At 45.7% G+C, this 18,438-nt stretch overlaps 1 protein-coding gene across 1 annotated transcript in view; it reads left to right on the forward strand.

Moving 5' to 3' along the window:
* LOC147747638 (dynein light chain Tctex-type 5-B-like) overlaps nt 1–5,813 on the forward strand; it is a 35,352-nt gene extending 29,539 nt beyond the window's left edge. Inside the window, exon 2 of the mRNA XM_086954543.1 lies at nt 5,171–5,813. Within this exon, the coding sequence (XP_086810669.1) occupies nt 5,171–5,809 (639 nt within the window). The 3' untranslated portion in view covers nt 5,810–5,813. The remainder of the gene's footprint in view (nt 1–5,170) is intronic.
* The last annotated feature ends 12,625 nt before the right edge of the window (nt 5,814–18,438 follow it).

Consider the following 18,438-nt stretch of genomic DNA (forward strand, 5'->3'; position numbering starts at 1 on the left):
ATTAATAAACCCTCACTGATGCCAGTGTCGGATTTAGTAATACATACACCCAGAGGGCACCTTTGAGGTTCCCCCTGAAAACCTACCAGCTACTTGTGTACTGACTGACTTATTTTCACCAGCCTGCCACCAGGTCACCCACGGGTGACAGCCTTTGCTCTTAGGAGGCCAGAAACCAAGCCTACTACGGCAAGGGTTGTTTTCACCCATTCTCATAGATTAGCATTCCAAGGCAGGGTAGCTTCAAAGGGCCCAACACCTTTAGTATGCAAATCAGGTTTCTCTCACAGGAGAAGAAGTCAACCCCCTTTGCCCAGTGCCATTTAGCACCTGGACATGCAGGAATATGAGCTATTCAGATTGGCTTGTCCACCCTTGGGCTAGTACCACCCCTGACGTGGGCTACCTCAAGTGGAGGCAACATTTGAAAGTTACCCATTTTGGTGATGACACAACTTATGAATTCTGGTACAGGTTTATGCCCATCTGCCCCTGGAAGTGGTCATAGGGGAAGCGTAGTGACGTCAAGGGTATGTAGCATATCGGCTACTACCCTACACTCCTCTAACTCACCTACATTTGGCACCAGAAGATTAGATCCTGCTGAAAAACCAAGAAGAAGGGTCAAAGAGCTGCACAAGCAAGAACTACAGTATAAGCAACTGACTTGGTACCAGCCCTGCCGGCCTGCTTGCCTATTCTCAGCAATTGCACCAAAGTTGTCTCGCCCTGCGAGCTGCAGATCCTCCAAAGCCCAGGAGGGCTGCCAGCACTTCTCCAAAGACACAGTAACTTTGTGGCTCTAAGACCACAAAAATCTGACGCCTGGAAGACACCACTGCACCCAAGCCCCCTAGCTGCAGCGAAAGTGGGCCAATGGTGCCAAAGCGGTACCCATTAGCTGCTGTCTGTGCAGATAACGGCGGTGGGGCTGGGTAAGGGGGGATTTCGAGGGACGATGCAGAGAGAAAATTAAATAAATAATTAATTTTACACCGGCATCATGCCTCAAAATTCCCTTACCCAGCCCCACCGCCTCACCGCTGTTACCTGCACAGACCGGGGCTGGTTCCTAGATCCTCCAGACTCAAAGCCCATATTGGGTTCTCAAACTGTGCACTTCTCAACGCCGCCTGCAGCCCCTGTTTGCAGGCCCCATCCATCACGACCGCTCCCCGTGACGAAAACCCGACACCTAAGAACACTTCTCCACCCGTCTCCCCTAGCTTGTGGAGAAGTGGACCAAAGGTGTCCCCAAGTCCCTGAGCATCATGAGGCCTGAGCCCCGCTGTTGGTTCAGCCCGACTGGCCTCACATCCGACCCTGCAACATCTGTTCATGAAGACCGATCCCCATTGAATTGCATTGGTTACCTAACGCTGTTTTGCACGACTGCGCCCAGCAACCCTCATGCTGCTGGAAGTGACCTGCTGGTACTGCCTTGGACCTTGCCCCATATACACCACAATTCCAGGAGGTTGGTCGCGTAAGTCGCTGCAAAGGGCATGTATTCTGTATTTGTTTTTCCTCCCATAGGTTAACAGTGCAGCCTCTGAAAAAGGCACCAAGTGTCAACTTTTTAAACACAAAAGTATTTCTGTTGAAAAACATACTTACCTGATCGTACTGAGTCTGGTGTCTAAACATTTGTAAAGGTATGTGTTATTATTATACATTGGTGTGTGTTTGACATGGCTCTTTTTGCAGGGTTATCCCCAAACTTTTTGCCTTCTTCCTCCTATTTCTGCTGACCTGTTTTTGTTGGTTTTAGGACTCTGGGCACTTTACCACTGCTAACCAGTGCTAAAGTGCATATTCTCTTTGTCTAGAATGTATTGGTGATTGGTTTGTATTTATGATTGGCATATGCGATTTACTAGTAAGTCCCTGGTAAAGTGTACCAAGTGTGCCCCCAGGGTCTGTAAATCAAATGCTTCGAAAGTAGGACTGTAACACTGATTGTGCCACCCACATGAGTAGCCCCGCGAACAGGCCAATGCAGTATCTGCGTGTGTAGTTTTAAACTGCCATTTCGACCTGGCAAGAGTACCGACTTGCCAGGCCCAAACCTTCCCTTTTACTGCGCGCAAGTCACCCCTAAGGTAGGGCCAAGGCAACCCCATGGGCAGGGCGTTGTGTATTTAAAAGGTAGGACATGTGCTGGTGTGTTTTACATGGCCTCATAGTGACATTTTTCTAATTTCATGTTTGAATATTACAAGGACTATCTCTCCCATAGGGTAACATGGGGTTTGTCTTGAAATGTCTTTTAAGTGTAATTTCCCATTGGGAGCAAAAAAAGATTTGGAGTTTGGGGTCTCTGAACTCACAATCTAAAAATACTACTTTTGGTGAAGTTGGTTTTTAAAATGCCAATTTTAGAAAGTGGGCATTGTCGTGCTTAACCATTCTGTGGCTCTGCCTGTCAGTAGAGTACACGTTTGGGTTGGCTGACAGTTGGGCTCTTGTGATTTCACTCTAGACAGTCACACAAAGGGAGCTGAAGTGTGCCCTGCAAATCCCATTACCAGGCTGACGGGCCTACTGGAGCTAGAGTGGTGAGAGGAGATGTCACTGACACCTGAATAAGGCTGTGTCTGTCCTCACACAAAGCTGTTTCCACCCCCCTGTAGTGTGGCTGGAGGCACGAAAGAGAAAGGCAAGGTATTGTACACTCCAAAGACTTTCCTTTGAAGTTTGCCAACTTCAAAGGCAGAAAGGGGTATAAGTATTGGACCTCTGACACCCCAAAATATGAACCCTTCTGGACTGATGACATTCTGCCAGGAAGAAGAGCTGGATGCTGTAGAAGGGAATTAATCTCTGCCTGTTGCGTTGTTGTGTTTGCCTGCTGCTTGCTGCTTCTCTCCCAGGAGTGAAAGGGCTGGACCTTGCTTACAGTACCCTGCTTCCAAGCTTCTCCAAGGGCTTGAGTTTATCTTGCCTCCTGTTAGGAAGTATCTGGGTCATCAAAGACTTCACCTGCCAGCGCCTGGACTCTTCTGCTAAGAGTCCTGACTTGCACAGGGGTGCAAGTCAGTATAACCTGGTGATCTTAAAGATAAAATCTACACATCGACTCCCAGCGTCTGTTTTATTGACACATTGCTGCTAAAGATCGACTCTTCGCCGCTGCTTGTCCCAAAGTGTGGTTCCTGCTTGACGCATTGACCATGGCTTCCCCTGCAGGCCCCAACTTACTGTCGCATAACATCGGAAAGAGTCGCCTCTGTGTTAGTTTCGAGCCCTATTTCGCTAAAGTCCGTGGCACACACTTCGACTCTGAGATAACCCCTGCTTCATGGCTGTGAAATCGCCGCAGCACCTGCTTCACTTCTGTGGAATGGATGCGGCGCCTGCTACTCCCCTGTCGCATTGATGCAGCATGTCTAATTTTCTACACATTGTCCCTGGACTTTGATTCTTCATCGACACTGATCCGCAGTAAGGAACCGAGGCCGAATGTCTGGAAACCAACGCATCACCTTGCCTGCCAGTAATGACCAATGCATCACGTCCCCTGCCAGTAAGGAACCAACGTATCACCTCCCCTGCGTAGTAAGGACCCGATGCATCGCATTGCTTTCCGGCGCCTTAACTCCCCTATGCCTTGCAACATCTTTGATTTTTGACTCATCTAAGGTACTTTTAGCTAAAATGAAGCAGTCATTATTTTCTGTGGACTACACTTACTCAATCTTTTAAAAGTGATATCTTGAATTGTGATTTTTTGAATATTTGTTGTGTTGGTATTGTTTTAGTCAGATACATATTGGCTATTTTTCTAAACTGTTGTGGACTCCTATTGTAGTGTTTTCACTGTGTTACTGTGTGTGTGAGTACAAATACTTTACAAATTTCCTCTGAGATAAGCCTCACTACTTGTGCCAAGCTACCAAGGGATGAGCAGGGGTTATCTTAGTTGTGTGACTCTCTTACCCTGACTAGCGTGAGGGTCCCTACATGAAGAGGGTGTAAACCACTGCTAACTAGAGACCCCATTTCTAACAGTGTGTATCTCCTTATTGAGTCCTGAGCATAATTTATTAACTATCGTGTTTGTTTGCAGATGTCTAACACACCTCTCTGATAAGCCTAACGCTGCTGGGCCACCCTACCCCCTAGAAGAGCACCTTGGGATTTCTAGAGCAAGCCCCTGTCCACTTGTGAGGTAATTCCCAGTCCCTTTGCACAGCATATTTCTTTTTGATATACTACATAAAGAGCTGGCTTCCTACAGGAGGCATAGCAAAGACTTGTAATTAGTTCATATTTCTAAATCTTCACTCTATAACTAGCTTTTATACTTCTCATTCACCCATGTTTAAGCTAGCGCCTATTGTTCATTGGTGTTATAGGTTGCTTCTGCTTGATTCAAAGCATGAGATGCTAATGCTACTGTTTGTTCTTTACCAGGTACCCACTAACCTTAATTGTTCCCAATCCAAATAGACTTGCATCCACAGCTATGATGCACTTTTCACTTAATACAATGGTTTCAGGGCAGGAGCTTCCGCAATAGTAGTCTTGATTTTCACAAACACTTCATCAATTTTTTCTGTCCAATCAAACTATGCATTCTTCTTTAATAAAAATCTTAGCGTCTGGAGGTATAGGACATAACCATGCATAAAACAGGAATAATACTCACTTAAACTAAAAAATGAGTGGAGTGCGTCCATGTCTATGAGAGGTGTTACTCTCCTAATGGCTTGGATCAAAACTATATTTTTTAATACCTGAAGAAGTTAGTTAGAAAGGTATGTATCTGTCTGTCTGTTGGAGACTCCGCACTTTTCTGATTGTTTACACTACAGATTTAACTTGGAGGGACTACAAATGTATTGATCTGATAAGTCAGAATATTTTAGTCTCTTGCACAAGATGAATGCGCAAAAAGTGGTTAAACAGTGGTTGGGTTCAGTTAGGTGCAATTTTGTGTTCAGCAGTGGTAGTGATTTTAGTCCTCAGAGTATCATTTTTAACTTATTATACAGAAATGTCCCCTTATATTCTTACTATGTTATTGATAATGATTTTATGTGGGCAGTATACCGAGATTCTGACCCGATCCAGGGTTTCTAGGCACATTTCTCAATGATTAACCACGCTGTGCCGATATTTCTTGAAGGCTGACACCCCACTGACCCAGGCCTCTTCTTCTTTGCAGATGGAGCACCTGGTTGCAGAAGGAGGGAGGATTCACAGAAAATCCAGCAGTAGCTTTGAGGGTCCCCGAACAGGAAAGCACTTCACCAAACCTGACGGGAAAGAGGGGGACACCTCTAGATCTGTAACAGAACCACAGACCAAGAAAGAGGCGATGAAACACCAGGGGAGGGAGGCCTGGGCCAAAAAGAAGCAGATCCCGCTGGACTCCAGGAAGCCCTGTGCCACCAAACCCCCCAGCTGCATCCCTGCAGCCAGGAGGCAGGGCACGCTGATCCTGGCTCCCAGCCTGGAGTCCGTCTACCAGCCGCAGCCCCAGAGGCTCTTCTCGGCGCAGGAGGCCCAGCAGGTGATGAAAGCTGTGCTCGAGGGGACACTGCAGGACAGGAGCCATGAAGGCCCAGGCTGGGCCCAGCTAGCCTTGGACGTGGCCGAGGAAGTGAAGCAATGCATCAGGGACTTGGGCTATGAGAGGTACAAGCTGGTATGCTACGTCGTGCTGGGCCCTGCGGGGAGGACAGGGCTGTGCTGCAGCAGCCGCAGTCTCTGGAGCCCGGCCTCGGACACCTATGCGGAGTATGTCTTCAGGAACAGCCGCATCTTTGCTGTCTGCGTGGTCTTCGCCGGCTACTATGAGTGATAAAAGAGTAACAACACAACTACTAACTATCACACTCCTACAAGTGTGAAATGTCGTACTATTTCAGGCCCCCAAAGCTATAAGAATTGCTTGGGTGACAGGTATTAGTCCATTTTAATGTATATTGAATTAATAACGAACTGTTGTTGGGGTCATTTCAAATTAGCCAGACAGTGCCACCTTGTGGCAGATTGTCTCAAGCGTTGGTGTTGACATTTAAGTACACGTGCAGAGCACAGGAAACCAACGGCTCAAATTAAGCACTGCTGGTTCCCCACTTCAGAAGTCAGCATCTCTGGCTCTAGCCTCATTTCCTTCTTCTTCCTCCCACCCACTCCTTCTCAATTTTACTTCTTAAGACTGCTTGCATTTGGTTAGAAAACACGCATTAGCAAAGCCAATCGGTCTCGCCTATGCCAGATCTATTGGCTTTGTCAATGTTTTTAGCCCTATTGTCCAACAGCCTAACTGCTGTGCAGCATGGCTGAAAGTGTAAAAATAAAAAGTGGTATGACGCAGTCATTATGGGCCGGAGCATAGCGCTTTTTTTTTTATTCAACCATGCAGCACAGCAGCCACACAACGCAACGCAACGCAACGCAAACATTATAGCACTTTGTTTTTTTACCTTTGGCAATGCTGCACAAAATTGACAATGCCAATAGAGCTCACATTGGTGAGACATATTGGTTTTGAAATACTTGTTATCACTTGGTCTACTGCTGCATAGCTGGTGTTTCCAAATGCATGCAAAAATGTTCTAAAATCCCTGTAAAATTATCGCTAAGGTTAAAGTGACAGTAAAGTCATTTCTGGGAAAACAAATTCCCCGCCTCAATTTGTAAATACATTATCAGGATGTATATTCATTCTAATTTCAGTAGGTACCCATCATCAAAAAGTCAATTTTCTTGGAAATTCTAGGAGACTTCCACTTTTATAATAGGTGTCATTAGTGGCCAAGGTATCAATGGAAATGCTCTCCACACAGAACTCGGGGTGCCTTTTTTTGATTTGTATGTTTTTGCAATGGATCATCCTAAGTTTCTGAGTTTTTAGTTGTGTTGTTCCTGGATGCACTCTATTTCAGTTCTTGGGTAGTCCTCTCATTACAGAAAAGCATCAGTGTGGTATTGATTCTGATGATTCCAGAATGGCCTGAAAACAGTTTAACCCCTTGCATGCGGCTGCCATTCTACGCCTGTGCGGCAAAATCGCAAGTGGTCGGGTTTATGACGGCCCCCAGCCGTCATCAGCACATGAGCGCCGTAGTGCATGATGGCTGGGGGCCGTCATCAGCATGCAAGGAGTTAATAATCAAAATAGCTGATATGTTTCTATCTGACAAGGTGCATGTACGTGCCATTTTGGGGCTACCTTCAAGATCACTAGTCACTTGTAATTAGAAAATGATGTGCCTGCTCAGATGCTGCTCAACTCCAATAAGTGATTATAGTTGAGTTGTAAAGTTAGAAGCAGACTGCTCGAAAGGCAGGTAAAGGAATGCTTACATCTGATTTTTAAACAACGAAAATAAATGCTATTTTTTAACTCTTCTGAACTGTTTTCATGAAATCTGCTGTCATTGGCAAAATTGGGCGATTTAGGACAGATTGTTTATTTTGGGAGAGCTGTAATGCATGAAAGGAAAGCAGGAATCACTTTGCATGTTACCACACAGGGACTATAGCTGAATTTGAAAGGGAGCTACATAGAACTGCATATGTTTTTGCAACAAAGCACTATCTGTTATATTAGTGAGTTTAATTTGCTCTCCAAATTCAATATGCACTTTGCAGTTTCAACTATTCATATGAGGGGTCAGAAGACCAAAAATGTAAGCTTTGTGAAGAAAAGGTAATGGTTTAACCGTGCATTACGGCAATAAAGTACCTTCTACCATATGTTTAAAGGATATTTCAAGCCAAGCCACCTTGAAATTATATTGTTTTATAAAGGAACATGGTCTACCTCCCCGTTCCTCGTTATGGTCACTGAATTCTTTTGTGCCTTGCAGCATATGGGAGAAAGTTCTCCTTGCCGCACATTATAAGTAGAGGTGTGCAAAATTCACGTAATTTCCTTTTACGTAATTATGCAGCATTTCTGGAAAATTATGCAAAATTGCGCGAAACACAAACCCATCATTTAGCTTTAGATTTGAGCACAAAATGCATCTTTGTGTCAATTTTAGACGCAATAAAACAGTTTGCACTAAAAAACAAAAAACACAGGGACATATTATCAAGGAGGTTTATCTCCGCATTTTTGGCTTTAAAAGACAAGAAAGCGGAGATAAAATTATCTCCCTATTACGTAGCTTTCGCTAACACCAGTTAGCGACAGCTAGTAGGAGATAGCGACCATCTTGGGCCCCACTTTGCATGCCAGTGATATTTATCACTAATGACATGCAAAGTGGGCGTGCCAAGATGTTAGCGACTGAAAACAGTCGCTAACATCGCTATCTCCTATTACCAACTTTTGGAGATATTCGCGTTAAGCGCGAATATATCCAAAAGCTAACACCTGCCCTGAGCAGTTCTTAGCCATGTTATCCAATGGGAGGTGGATAACATGGCTAACAGCATTAGGTCGGTAATGCATGAATATCGCTGACTTTTCAGCGATATTCATGCATTGCGGCGATTTTTATCGCATTTGCGGTAAACCTTGGTAATACCAAGGTTTATTTGCGGTAAAAATCGCCGCAGCTCAGCGGTAAATAGTTTGTCTCTAACCAAGCAATAGCGATAATTATCGCTATTGCTTGGTAATATGCCCCACAGTTCCTGCTGACCCACGTTCTGGTTGTTCATGTTGTTCCAGTACTCCTGCTCTAAAATTTTGCTGCAAATGGTAGCAAATTTATGCGAAATGGCATAATAAAGTAATTTTGGTAATTTTTTATAACAGGCGTAACACAGCTCCTGAAATTACACCAGCGTAAATTTCACCTGAGTATAATTATTAGGATATTGCAAATCACAGATGCGTTCCGTGACCAAGTAGCACAATGAGACTGAACAGTGAGATCCTCCATGAGATCATGGAACTCCAAGGTGACTTGCAGTATCCTTTTCATTTATGGCAGAGAGTATTCTATTCCTTATAATACATGCTGTCACATCACCCTTCCCACAAACCACTTAAAACGCTTGATGATTTGCTGTTTCAAATGAAAAAGATAGTATGGTTGCAGACATGAAAAATACGAGTAGAGTCTATAATATGAAATTAAACACTCAAAAAACAGTTAGTGAATTGTTGCTAAAACATATTGTGCAGAAATATTTTATCTTTCCACCTATACGTGATAAAAATAAACATGTTGCTATAAATGTATATGTTCTGCTGAGCACTGTTATTTTGGATAAACAGATCAGAAGAACATGAGGCAGTCGTTCATTCCAATGTTTTTGCAATGAATATATTGAAAATGAAAATGATGTATGCTAAATGTTGGGTGCATGTAGCCCTTTCAAACTGTGCGATAAAGCATTGTTATACGAAGGCATGCTCTTGCTGTTTAAACTGCAGGCGTAAAGCTGAGACCTGCTTCTTACTTTGGCTGCCTGCTGTGGAAGCAGGCGTTATGATGCTACAATTCAACTGTAATACCGTATTGTTCTTGAGCCACTCTATAATTTCATTATTACAGGTGATTGAGACATCACAACTCGACTGTAATAAGGAAATTAGAGATGCAGTTTGCCGGCCCACATGTATTTGATCCTTATAATGTACAACAGAGGGTACTTTATCCCTTTCATGATGAGGATCGCCAACAAACTTCCCTGCTAGCAACTTTATCCATGTGTAGCATCGAAGCACTAACCTAATGGTACCTTTTTTTACTCAGTCACAGCTGCTGCTCTCGGTACAGTATGACAACTCAGGATTAATATAAAACAAGCATTTACAATGTAACGGTTTCGCCTTTGGAAAAGTTAGAGCTATTGGCATTGTAAATGGCAAAATTGGTATTTATATGTTGGTTTTGAAAACAGATAAACAAATGGCATTGTCATTTACATTGCCAATAGCTTAATCTCTCACAAATGTGAGACCTATTGTACCCTATGGACGAGCTCAGCAGACAGCAATTACTACCACACACACCCAGCGCCACACACACACACCCAGAGCCACACACACACACCCAGAACCATCCACACACACCCAGAGCCAGCCACACACACACACACCCAGAGCCACACACACACCCAGAGCCACACACACACACACACCCAGAGCCCCCCCCACACACACACCCCCCCAGAGTCACACACACACACCCAGAGCCACACACACACACACACACACCCACACAGAGCCACACACACACACACCCAGAGTCACACACACACACACATACCCAGAGCCACACACACACACACACACCTAGAGCCACACACACCCTCACCCAGAGCCACACACACCCACCCAGATCCACACACACACACAGGAGAGCAAGCACAGCGAGGGGACAGGGAAGCAAGCACAGCGAGGGAGCAGGGAAGCAAGCACAGCGAGGGGGCAGGGAAGGAAGCACAGCGAGGGTGCAGGGAAGCAAGCACAGCGAGGGGGCAGGGAAGCAAGCACAGCGAGGGGGCAGGGAAGCAAGCACAGCGAGGGGGCAGGGAAGCAAGCACAGTCAGGTTGCAGGGGAACAAGCACAGCCAGGGGAAGGGGAACCAGGGGGCGGGGGAGAAGCACAGCCAGGGGGCAGGGAAGCAAGCACAGCCAGGGGGCAGGGAAGCAAGCACAGCCAGGGGGCAGGTAAGCAAGCACAGCCAGGGGGCAGGAAAGCAAGCACAACCAGGGGGCAGGGAAGCAAGCACAGCCAGGGGGCAGGGAAGCAAGCACAGCCAGGGGGCAGGGAAGCAAGCACAGTCAGGTTGCAGGGGAACAAGCACAGCCAGGGGAAGGGGAACCAGGGGGCGGGGGAGAAGCACAGCCAGGGGGCAGGGAAGCAAGCACGAGCAGGGAAGCAAGCACAGCCAGGGGGCAGGGAAGCAAGCACAGCCAGGGGGCAGGTAAGCAAGCACAGCCAGGGGACAGGAAAGCAAGCACAACCAGGGGGCAGGGAAGCAAGCACAGCCAGGGGGCAGGGAAGCAAGCACAGCCATGTTTCCAGTGCTTGGCTATTATGAACAAACCATTGGTATCCGGCCTGCCACTCAAACGAAAACAACTCCCAGAATACCTTAAATAGCTAAATGAAACCTCAGAATTAGAAACATTATGTCCTGACTACACGAGAGAGGCTGCAATTGTAAATTTGACTAAGCTACAAAATCACAGTGGTCAGTAAACAGAGAGCACAGAACTTGGGCATGGCAGCCTGTGGTCATCTGGGAAACGAAGTCAGGCGAGAAACGGTATAACCAGTCATACAGGAAGCAGAGAGGAGCACCGAGGGGGGGGAGGCGATCAGTCGGGCTGGAGGTTAACAGTAGCAGCAGAGCTTTAAAGGGGGCGTTGCAAACAATGTCGCACATCTGAGTGCTTCTTATGTGACAACTGTGGCTTGACCCGTGTCTGCGGTGCAGAAACTACAATCGCTCTGCACTCCATTCCTCAAGATAATGTCCCACTGCTGTATTTCGTTTACTCCAGTTGTTACAAAAGCCCGTTCACGGCACTCTAAAATTGTTCCACGCAGTGGTTTGCGAGTGCACATCTGGAGATGCTTTGTACAGCACTCTGAAACTGCTTAATGACGTGTGCGCTGCTCTTGCCTTTAGACATCCACTGTGTCAGACTCAAACAACTATTATTTCCGATTATGCTAATGATATCCCTCTCACCGACTCAGGTCAATGACTTCTCCTTCTGTTATTACAGTGGTGTCCACATGCTCTGTAACTATCACCGCACGCTTCGACGCCCTTGTATTTCACAGCCGCACTCCATCTGGTGGTGAAGTCTGTGCTATAGAAAACATACATATAAATAAAACAGGTGGTGTAGAATGGGTTTGCGCTAAAGAAAACAATATAAATAGATTAGCCTGACACACCCCTGTAACGCCAGCTGGACCTGCAACCCCTCCTTCCTCTATGTTAAATATACATATTAGCCCACCCCTTCCAGGGGCCGGGCCTGCCACGTACAGCGAGACATGCTTTAGTGGTGATGTGTGCAGAGTCGGAGGCACGCAGTGACCCTAGACCCTGATATAAATACAGGCAGCGGGGAGGAGACAGACAGGCTCAACGTGTCGCTCCCTGACAGCTCCCTCCCAGGCATAGCCCAGAGCGCACACACCCACCCGCTGAACACACACGGAAGCCCGCCCTCGTCCGTCTCACTCATGCACCGGGGATTCTAAGCGCACTAGGCACTGCACAGAGGCGGTGACGTACATATATACGCAAGCTGTGTGCGTGGGGGGGGGGGGTCAGATTTGTATTTTTTTTAACGAAAACGTAATTTAGTGCTCTCACTTAACAGAATGGTATTGTAATGGCAGAAAGCTAGCAAGGGTGGACAAGACATGTTGCTGACATCAAATGTATTACCCTCGTCGCCAAGCACACAAGGCTCTCCACGACCTAGGCCCCAAATACCTCAACAACCGTCTGACTTTCTACACGCCCACCCGCCAGCTACGATCAAACAGCCTCGCCCTCGCCGCCGTACCACGCATTCGCAGAGCCACCGCCGGAGGAAGATCCTTCTCCTACCTGGCAGCCAAGACATGGAACTCCCTCCCCATCCACCTTCGGCTGACCCAGAACCATCTCTCCTTCAGGAAGCAACTGAAGACCTGGCTGTTCGAGCAGTAGCGGACCCCCCCCCCCCCAGTGCCTTCAGACCCTACCGGGTGAGCAGTGCGCTATATAAATTATATGATTGATTGATTGATTAGGAAGCACCAAAGCGTGAAGATGGGTAAGGAGAGAAGGGGAATGGGGACAAGAAAAGAGGGAACGTGGCGACGAGCAAGAGTTTCACATTAAGGAAAGGCTGTTTGGGCGAAATAATGTATTTAAAATCACACATATACAGAAAATACACGTTTACTAAAAGGGGTCAGCGGGGATGTCTCCAAAAATGGCAGGCCGTGAAAAGTTCTCGCAGGGCAGGGGAGCTGGACTGGAAACCAGAAGTAACCCAGGGGAAAAATTCAAACCATCCTCGGCGCCGGGCTCCCTTATCGCTCTTTCCCCTGCTGTGTCTGCTGGAGAAAGTGACAAAAAGGCGACAACAAAGGAACCCTTCCCTAACAAGCATTTACAAGTGGGGCCGGAGACACGGACAGCAGGAGGGGGGGCGGGAACGGGAACACGGACAGCGGGAGGGGGGCTGGAACGGGCACACGGACAGCGGGAGGGGGGCCGGGAGGGAACGGGCACACAGACAGCGGGAGGGGGGGTGGGAACGGGCAAACGGACAGCGGGAGGGGGGGGCGGGAACGGGCACAATTAAAAAGGCAGAAGACAAAGTGCAAATGCCGCTTACCTGCTAGCAAAGGCAGGAAACTGAAATCGCGCAACCCACCCCTGCAAACAACACTTTCAAAATGGCCAAAACAAACCTTAAAAAAAACAAAAAAACACTGCCCACTGCTGCAATGACGATCGCAAAAGGGGCGGAGAGCGAAAAAAACAGCGGAACGCCCACGAATCTGCTCCCGAAGATTGACACATCTCTCTTCCAATGGCTAGCCTCCATTTATGGAGCTATCCAATGGAAGAGAGAGGCGGGACAAAGCCCCATACTGTTCTAACATAAGATTTCGCATGCGCAAGCACTGCTGCGCAGTGCTACGCCAGGCGAAACCTAAAAAGCCATATCATAAAACAATACGTGGTTTGCCTTTGAGCTCCAACTGAAGGCCCGGCCAGGCCCTTGGAGGTACTGAAAAAACTAGGTCTTCCAGCTGACTGCCTAGCATTCTGTATACACGTAGTGTCTACAAGTATACCATCGTTGGAGCAAAAAGATATGCTTTTCAATGGAGCTAAAGTTACATCCAACAAACTCTTACAAGTTCACCCACTAGGAAATGATCACAACATACACCGAAAAAGGCTAGATGCCTCCTTCTCAACACTTATGTGATGATATAATGACATTCCTTGCAAATAAAGTCACTTTAGTCTGAGGAAATCTCACTCAAGCAGTCAGTCAGCCATTACCCCTCCGCCTCTCCATGAGATACTTGCTACCTACAAAATTTAATCTAAGCCAAGCATCAATCTCCTAGATCAGCGGTTCTTAACCTTTTGACTTCTTTGGACCCATCAGTGCTTAATTTGTGAAAGAATAACTGCCAGGGCCGAAATGTTTCTCAGAAGCCTGAGAAACATACTGACTACTACTGACTGTCAGTACACTGAATACCAAGGCTGCAGAGTCCCGATGGCACCTCATGCCTCCTTAATCCACCATCAGAGAGTCGGGCTCCTTTTTCTCACTCTTACAAGTTCCTGCTTCCTCCCTTTGGCACTGTTTTTCTTTCTTTATCTTCCTCCTTCTTTCCCCTATTGTGTTTTTTTTGCTCTGGGTCAAAATCTGATGAGGTAAAATAAGTGCCATTCTCTAAAAATGAGTTTTGATAAGCCTAACCTGCAACCACCATCTTAAATTGAGGAGTGCTAATTCTAAGGGGAGAGGATGCAGCCGACTTTGAAATTGGGGAACCAGGTTCGAGTCTGGTGGGAGACTCATACATCCTGTGATTCTGGGCAAATCGCTTAATCTCATTTTGCCTAAAAAATGAAGGTGTCCATCTGTAATGCAACTGGTGCTCATGTAAAGCGCTCTGATACTTTTAGGTCGAGTTTGCACTACATAAAACTGTAACAACAAAAAAACAACATAAAAAAGGTCATATGTATTGCGAGGGTGCATATTTTCGCATATGGGGGAGGCCTGGTTATGTTGCCCCACAATCCAGATGGCCTAGAAACTGTAGGGCAAGTTCACTTAAATATTCCCTAGTAGCCAATGAAGACATTCGCTTAAGGCCCACTCAGGAAACGGGAGAACTGTTTTGTTAACAGCTGCATCATTATATTGTCAACCAGTGCTTAATTTGTAAAAAAGCGTGTGTTGGTGTCCTAAGCTTTGATTTAGTAGGACGGTCAGCGCCATTAAATGTCAGCGCACCGTTTTCCAAGGTTGCGTAGTCTTCAGTATACCTCATGCCCCTCTTATCCACTACGAGCGCCGTCTGCACCTTTATCTCACCCTTTCAGGGTCATGCTTTCTCCCTTTCTCCCTTTCGGACTTTTTCTGTTTTTCTCCTCCTCCTTCTTTCTACTTTGCGTGTCTTGCCTCTCTTGCTCTCGGGGAAATGTTTTGTGATGAAAAATAAGGGCCGGTCCCCAAAAATGAGGACTCGTGGCAACCACCAACTCAAATCAAGCACTGAAACCCTCGCCCAAGCAATTTCTACAATTTAAACCTCAATACAATATACAAAACTGCAGAAACAAGTCTATATCAAATACTCAGATTGTGAAATATTTGAATTAATTCAAGAACAAAAAACAAATGTGAAAAATAAAATTTTAATGGAAGGGTTGTCTTTTTCCAAAATGTAGTTTTGACTCTAAAAGATAACACAATATTCCAGACTATGGCCTATAACTTGGTCTTATTTCTCCTAATGCATACTCTCCTTTTGTGGACTGCTTCAATTGAGGGCACCATTTGTCTATGCAAGATTCTGTTTGCTTTATTTGCGCTGCTCATATGACTCAAGCCGAGGATGCCAACTAAATTTATGGATTCCAATTTCGAAGTCCTTCATATTTACAGAGTGTTTTAAAATGTTCAATTTTTCTTTTTTGTGTATATGTACTTTATTAATTTGCAAACCCTGAACCCCCTGTGGTCCGAGGACCATAGGTTAGGAACTACTCTCCTAGATCATGACAAGATCCATCAAATCATCCTTAACTTATCTCACTGGTAGAAAGAAAGTTAATTAACCAAACATCCTGGCATCTGTAAACCAGTCTCCTGCCTACCATGAATTTCAGGGAATAACAAGTATTCAGAAGGGACCATTACTAAGAATTTGTGTTAATCTTCATCATAAATCTGTTGCTTTCATCACGGTGGATCATGGCAAATTTCATCTCCCGGTTGAAGTCCTTCCTATCAAATAGTACACAAATAGAAATATCCACATGTGACAGATTCAATTCTTTAAAAATCCTTTATAATTTTCTCAGTATGTTTTTAGCATTAATCGTTTTTGAACAGTATTAAACTTGTCATGAATAAAATAAATGAAAGGAAATTTTCAAAAATGCATTACTGATTTACTTTTCTCTAATTCAGCTACTGTACTGCAGCACATCCTTCTCTCACTCACACATGTAAATTTGTGGGTGCAAGTTCCCTATATGTCCTGTCTGTGTGGTTATGAAAAAGGGAGATGTGTTGTTCTGGAGGGTGATCCCGCGTGTTGATTTTCAATGTGTCCTACTCTGTCTGGGAGTCAAGGCAGGAGAAGGGCTGGACAGTGAACTGCTTAACTCCTGGGAAGACATCCCTCTGTACTTTAAAATAATATAAGGGGCCATTCTACATGAGCAATGGAGTAAGCCCAATGTTATGGTATTTTTTTTTAGGAATTATAATTGTTTGTTTTTAGAAAAGTATTACATTTGACTTGAATTAATTAAGAGTATGTTCGGGGGCGGCTCTAGGCTCATGGCGTCCCTGGGCAGGAGGCGTAGGTAGGAGGCCCCGGAAGAGGGGGTCCGGGCGGGGCGGAGCGCGGAGGCCAGTGAAGACGGGAAAGTCAGGGTTTTTGGAAGTGGAACAGAGCCGGAGGCCGCCAAATCCCTGCTAGGGGCCGCCACACAAATATGTATCCATCCTCAGAGGATTAATATATTAAGGATATATATTGGCGTGGTGGCCCCTGGGGGTTGGTGGCCCTGTGCAGGTGCACAGCTTGCACATGCCTAAGGCCGCCCCTGGTATGTTGTATAATTCATAACTGATTTGGTTTTGCTGTAATTCAGCTCCTTCCGCTATTCATCCTTGTAAACTCCTCTTCGGCTCACAGTGGTGCATGTAGCGGTGGATACGGTTTGAGTTTTTCTAAAACTGACCTCAGCTTCATCCCATCCAGCCTGATGTTTGCATCGTGGTCCCCCTCTGACTGACACCATCAATGGCAACTTTCGTGCTGCCACAGATTTGGAGATGTTCAAGGTAGGGTGCATGCCACAGAGATGCAGATGCGGCTTGTGAGAGCATGCCAAAGCCAGGGATTCACATAGAAACAGAGGTGCAAACGCAGCTGTATTGTTTTTACCAAGGTATATTCAGCTTCCGGGTCACACTACGATCAGAGAAGGCCTGGGGGGTAGGGGGGAAGGGACGGGGAGGAGGAAGGGGGTTCTGGTGGCTCTCCATGACCTTTGACCAGAACTATAAAGAGGGGCACTCCTCGTTCCGGGGAATGCATGGTTTCCCTCAGAGAACAAGTACAGTCCAGAGGACAGCAACGACCCCCCCACCCCAAGAACACAACACATACAACTCCAGCAACAGCAATGTAAGCTTCTGCTCCTCGCAGACAGGTCCACTCCAGTAGTATCCACAAGTGGAGCTAAATGCTAAACAAGTATTAAGTCCGCATCAAGCAGTGACTAGCTGACGGGGAAAGGGAGGATGTGTGTTTGTTGTGTTGCCGCAATGTCATATTTGCACGGACCACTGGGGAGAAAGAGTGAAACAATATTGTCGAAATATTGACAGAGTGGTGAAAGCAATCGGAAATACGGACATAGACAAAGAAAATGTGATAAGGAGATCCACAGAGGAACTGCAAATGCCAAGAAGTAGACGGCCTAGAAGAAAGAGTAACAGGAATATAGAATGTCTAAGCAGAATGTACTATTAGAAAGAGCGGCAATCTATCTACTTGTATACATTTTAAAATAGGTAGATGGTTTCACACTGGCGCTGGTGCTGATTGTTATAGAAGTCCAGTGTGAGATCCTTTACATGTCTCATTCCTGGGATATGAGGGCAGGTCAAGCCCTGTGAAGCTTTCCTTACTTGAATATCAAGATTTTTGGTTGGTCACAAAACCAAGTAATAAATAAAGATGTCTTTAAATTCTGTATTTATCTTGTCACTCTTTGCTGCACGTCAAAAGGCAGAGGTCAAATGTCAGGCTATGTCTTCTGACAAATTGCTACTTATGTATTTAAACTGGGGACTGGTGTTTACAAACTCCTCTCACTTGTCAGTCAGAGTAAGAAAAGTAAAGTGAACTATGTGACAATCTTTCTGGGGTACAGGAAGTGTGAAAGGAAATCATGTCATTTTTGTAACACACAACAAAATAAATTAACTGCAAATAAACATTCAGTAGTTAGGAAAGCAAAAATTAACCACATTTTGTTTTGTCATTCTGAAGTGTGATGGAGACAAAGATTTTAATAGGATCTAAGCAAATCACATATTTACTTGGTGATGCACAAATGAAAGAATACAGACTGAATCCCGTTCCAAATTATCATTTGTGTGCAATATAGTTTTATCAGTAAAACTGCATTTCTGTGCAAATTTAGTGGCCATTTCAATGGAAAATGTGCTGTTTGTAACTAGATGACAGTGCGCTACCACACAGTGCTTTAGTT

This window comes from Lissotriton vulgaris, chromosome 1_1 (genome assembly GCF_964263255.1).
Source record: "Lissotriton vulgaris chromosome 1_1, aLisVul1.2, whole genome shotgun sequence".
In the NCBI taxonomy this organism is placed as follows: domain Eukaryota; kingdom Metazoa; phylum Chordata; class Amphibia; order Caudata; family Salamandridae; genus Lissotriton; species Lissotriton vulgaris.